Source organism: Gavialis gangeticus, unplaced genomic scaffold (genome assembly GCF_001723915.1).
Source record: "Gavialis gangeticus isolate Ggan-Ray unplaced genomic scaffold, GavGan_comp1, whole genome shotgun sequence".
Taxonomy (NCBI): Eukaryota; Metazoa; Chordata; order Crocodylia; family Gavialidae; genus Gavialis; species Gavialis gangeticus.
The window spans coordinates 165,423,018-165,428,380 of NW_017729024.1; the positions used below are offsets into that span (position 1 = coordinate 165,423,018).

At 53.2% G+C, this 5,363-nt stretch overlaps 1 protein-coding gene across 1 annotated transcript in view; it reads right to left on the minus strand.

Moving 5' to 3' along the window:
* The window catches only part of CNTFR (ciliary neurotrophic factor receptor), a 307,232-nt gene that overhangs the window by 123,662 nt on the left and 178,207 nt on the right, over positions 1 to 5,363 (minus strand). Inside the window, exon 3 of the mRNA XM_019518052.1 lies at positions 1,147 to 1,377. Within this exon, the coding sequence (XP_019373597.1) occupies positions 1,147 to 1,377 (231 nt within the window). The remainder of the gene's footprint in view (positions 1 to 1,146; positions 1,378 to 5,363) is intronic.

Genomic DNA, 5,363 nt, shown 5'->3' on the forward strand with positions numbered 1-5,363 from the left:
CAACATCATCTCAAGAGTCTGGAGAGCTACCGCCAATGATGCCTCCAGAAAATCCTCCACATCTCATGGGAAGATCAGCGCACACATGCCAGCATCCTTGCTAAAGCCAATGTGACCAGCATTGAGTCGGTGATCCTCAAGCACCAACATCGCTGGACCGGACATTGTGTGTGGATGCCCGACTCTCAAATCCCCAAACAAGTGCTCTGCTCCCAGCTTAGTTGTGGCCTGAGATCTCGCGCTGGGCAGAGGAAGCGCTACAAGGACACATCGAAGACAGATCTCAAGACAAAGGATGTTGGCGTTGGCAGAGCTAACTCCAATGGCACCGCAACCTCAACCGAGCAGCCCGTTTCAAGCTACAGCATCTTGCCCTCAAAGCAGAGAAGAGGGAGTGGAGGAAGGACAAGGAGAGGAGTCCCAGCCTGCAGCCCGCTCTCCCCTGCGGATGCTGCAGACCTATTTGTGGGTCAAAGATTGGACTCTTAAGTCACTTCAAGACCCATCACTGAGCATCCTTGAACAGAGGGATTGCCAGCAACGACTAAATGCAGGTGACTCAGTAGGACTTCCAGCTGTGCTGGGCCATAGCTATGGTGCCAAAAAGCAGTATGGGAGGAAGAAATAAAATAAAATAAAATAAAATAAAAATGCACTCATGAGCACAAAGACACTGAAGGGAGGATGAAACCACTTGCTTAAAAACTCAAGGACCAGCGTAAAAAGCAAGTTACAAATGAGACAGAACTACTAAGAGCAAGTGTATAAACTTGGCAAGCAAAATGAGCTGAGATGAACATCTCCACTAAGAAAGGAGACGGGGGGCACACTAGCATAAATACAGGGGTGCAGAGACCTGTGGGATCGTGCAGGGTCTCGGCTTGTCGAGGACAAGCAGCACTAGGTCGCACCGAGTTTTTATCCAACCGGTTGGTGCACAGCGAACCTTACTGAGCATGGGCCCGAGTTGTGCTTTCTACGACGCCTTTGGAGCCTGGAAAGTCCCAGGCGTGCAGTGCACGCCGACTCCGGCAGCCTGGATAGCAACTCGAAACCGCCAAAGAAAACATGCCGCTGAACAAGATCACAGGACAGGCCCAGGACCCCCGCGCCCGTGTCATGCAGGTCACGCGCCCGTGTACTCACTGCCCACTTTGAGGAAGGTCTGGTACTTGAGATGCCAGGAGGAGCCTTCGTAGCAGGAGTACTGGCCGCTGTGCCCCAGGTGCACGTTGCGCAGCACCAGGTAGGAGCCGTTCAAGTGCGACTCGTCGATGTCGCTGCCGTTGACCGTCCAGGTCACGGCCGCGTCCCAGTCCATCGCCCCGCACTTCATGGTCACGTCTGCGCCGATCCGCTCGTACTGCACCTGGGTGTCTGCGGGAGGCAGAAGGAGAAGACCTGGCTGAGACCTGGGCCCAAAGCAGGGGAGCAAAGGGGAGACCCCAGAGCGGGACATGCCCTGAGCACAGCCCCGGGAGCCAGGAGCACGTGCGCTCTGACACGGTCGTTATGGGGGAGTCCAGGAGAGGATGCGGGGCTTTATTTGCACCCTGCTTTGATTCCCAGTCCCCCCAAAGTTTAGAGCCAACTGCTTGGCTGGGGCAGCAGCATTTCTAGTCACACCGTGCTGAGGAGGTCGACTGGCTCGTTATCTAGCATTATGGGACTCTGTAATGATCTGGCAAAATTAGAGGACTGTTTTGATGAATAGTATTTGAAGCCCAACCCTGACAAAACAGTTCATGCCTTTTTTCATCTCTCTAATAATGCCCAGCGAACGCTGAGTAAGAATCAGCCTTTGTGCAAAACCTGTCAACTATGAACCCAACCCCAAATATTGAGTCCACCTCAACCATAGTCTCCCCTATCGGCATCATCTACAAATAATGAAGAATAAACTTCCTCCTCCGGATCTTTGATGTAAACAGGCTACTTTAAGAGTCTACAAAAAACTGCTCACATTTAATTCACTACTGATTTTTGAGGAACAGAATGACCCCCCACCAGCTAGGCCAAGCATTAAAGTTGAGAAGGTTATTTTGGAGTGCGGAAAAAAAGCTGAATGAGGAAAATGTTGGCATCAAGAAAAACTGGATCCAGCAATGAGGCACAACTGACATCATTCATACATTTTTTATCACAGACCCCACATCTAAACCCTCCTGGCTTTGCTTTGCCAAGGTGAAGCTGGGCCACGTTGAACACGGTTCATAGAATCAGATAATCACAGACAAGGAGGGTGGCAGGGAGCTCAGGGGTCACATCCAGTCCAACCCCCTGCTCCAAGCAGGACCAGCCCCAACTACATCATCCCAGCCAAGGCTTTGTCAAGCCGGGGCTTAAACACCTCCAAGGATGGAGACTTAGTACATCAGTGGCATTTTATTAAAGACCCCAAATGTGAGTGTGGCAAAATCCAAGCTATAGCACACATCGTGGAGGAGGGTCCTATTTATTATTTTAATGCTCGCACTGACAACCTGCGCCAGACCACTGACAATGCTTTGCAATGGGTGTCAAATTTAAAACTGTCACTCCCCTTAGTGTGGTTGTTTATAGCTCGTTCTGTCATGCGGGTGCTGTATTTCATACGAATAAATAAAGGAATCGACTTGATCCCTTCTTAACTCATCACTCCACTGGTGTTAGTGACTCTCTCTCCTTTTTAATGACCTGGCTGCTTCAGGGGTCCCCAAGCAATTCCCCAATTCATTCTAGTCCCAACATCCTCCTGCAGTACCCTGGGTCAGGGGTCCCCAAGCAATTCCCCAATTCATTCTAGTCCCAACATCCTCCTGCAGTACCCTGGGTAAGGTATGCCATGACTCGGGGCCTCAGTTTTCCCCATCTGTAAGAATGGGACAGTGCTCCCCCAGCTCCAGGCTGGTTGGTGGTGAGAGGAAACCAGCTCCTTTGGTGTGGCATGTGCTGCAGCAGGGACAGCACGTCACATCTTCCCTCTGCACTTCGCAGAGAAGGGGGCAGCACATTTATACCCGAGGGAGAAACAAAGCGTGGAGAGCTCAAGTGTCCCAGGTCACACAAGCAGCCTTTGGCAGAAATGAGAAGCCAGCCTGCTGCAACCTGCTGCCTCCGGGCGCCCCAGGTCCTGGGCCCCTGGCTCAGGGTGGTATCAAGAGCGAAGCATTGTGTCTGTATGACCTGGGCCCTCGCTCCCAGCAACAGCTTCAACCGGTTGCGGTACCTGGCACAGCTCTGCTAGGGCAGCCAGTGCCCCCGGGTGCCCTCTGTGCCAGTAACAGGGACCAGGGCTTTGACAGTGTCTTTTGCACCGTGCAAGTGGAGGTGCCTAGTGCACGGGGCTCCTAGCTAGATGAGGAAGCCTCTAGTCTGTGCAAGAGGCAACGTCTCTGGCAGCAATGGAGAAGACACAGGGGCATGTCACACCCCTCAGCCTGGGTGAAAGACTAAGCAGAGGGTTTGAGGACTAGGACGGGGGTAAAACACTGGAGCAGGCTATGGAAAGAGGCGGTGGACTCTCCATCCTTGGAGGTTTTGAAGCCCTGGGCTGGGACTTCAAAGCCTTGGCTGGGATGATGCAGTTGGGGCTGGTGCTGCTTGGAGCAGGGGGTTGGACTGGATGTGACCCCCTCAGCTCCCCCTGAACCCCCATTGTCTGTGGTTCTGTGACTCTGGGGGGCTTTTATTTTATCTGGAGACACACAAGAGAGACCAAAGCAACTTCCTCCAAACCAGACGCCACTTTATTGGGATATTATTATCCATCAGGCAACATGACCCAGAGCAGCTGCATACAGCAGAGTATACACAGACAGTTGGGGCTGGTCCCACTTTTTGAGACATAAAAAAAAAAAAAATTCTCCTTGAGAGCCTCTGCTAAGGTCCATGTGTAGGTCAGGTGGATCAGTAACATTAACCCCACTTTAAAGATGGGGAAACTGAGGCCCGAAGCAGAGAAGTAGCAATGGGCTGGAGAACGGGGCCCAGATCCGATACACACACACGACCCCGCCCTCTGCCTCTCCAGGATTGACGGGCCCTGCTTCAAGTCATCATGGCAGTGGCTAATTAGATCTCTGTGCCTCTCGTCATAAATAATGCATTTCATATTTACCCAGTGCACGGGGGTGGGGGTGCAGGGCGCTCTGCAAGCAGAGACAATGACAAGGGCTCGGCCCCCCGGTGACTCGCCATCTAAATTAGATCGATAGCGCGGCACCAGAATAGCAACCGGTGCAGGGGAGCTGCCAACATAGCTCGGCTGGTTCCTCCGGCAGTGTCGGCTCCACAGCCCTGGCCTGAAGCCCCCCTTGGCTACCCCGGCCAGGGGGCCCAGACACGTCCCCCCTTGCAGCTCTGCCCATGTCCTGGCCCTTAGCTGGCTGGCACCTCCAAAGACCCCGTCTCCGCCCCTTGCTTTTCTCCAGACAAACCACCGTGCCAAATTGCACGTCATTGCAACAGCACAGACGAAATACCCACGGACGACCGGGCTGGGACTCTCGACTTCGCGTCAGCTGGGCCTGAAGTGGAGCAGACAGCTTATTTATTACTATTGCTCCAAACCCTCCCTCCCGTGGTACTACGTCCCCACGCAATGCCACTTGCCAACAGAAACCTTCCCTCCAAGGAGGAATTCCAGGCAAGCCGAGCCAGTTCCTTGAAGACTGATTTAAAACTAAATATATCTCAGTAAGGAAACAGGCGTAATTAAATGTCCTCGATGAAGCCAAAGATAGGGGCCGTTCCAAGTTTAATTTGTTCACTAATGAAGAATTGCGGCGAGCCGGGTCTGGGTTTGTTTGCTCGATTTGGGTAAATCCCCCGAGTCAGCAGCTTTGCTCTCCTGACAAGGAAAAATAATTAGCAAGAAACTTTAATTAAGAGATAACAGATGGGTGCTAAAGGACTTCCACTTCATCACTGCGAGAGATTGGAACCACAGCGGGGTTGACTTCGGGCAAGGAGGTGATGACGCACTCTTATGGGCTCACGACAGTTGTGCATATGTGCACACGTGCGTGAGCGTGGGGATCTGTGTCCCCATGGGACCCCCTGACACCTTCCCACAAGGTGTCTGCTATCTGCTTGGGCCCCCAGCCCGGCACCTCCTACGGCGGATCCAGAGCAGAGCCCTTCGCTTGCAGCAGTTCATGGCAATCCTTCCCTTCACCCGCACCGAAGCCAACACCAGGCAAGGAGGATCTGCTGCCTCGGGGGAGCTGAGACCACTCGCTCAGCCTCCTGCCCAGCTGCCCTGACCGTCGAGGAGAGCTGTTCAGTACATTCATAACCGATCCGCACAAGGAGGGGAGTAGCAAGGCGGCTGGACTGGCAGATGACACAAAACGCTGCGAAGTGGGAAAGAGCAAAGTGGA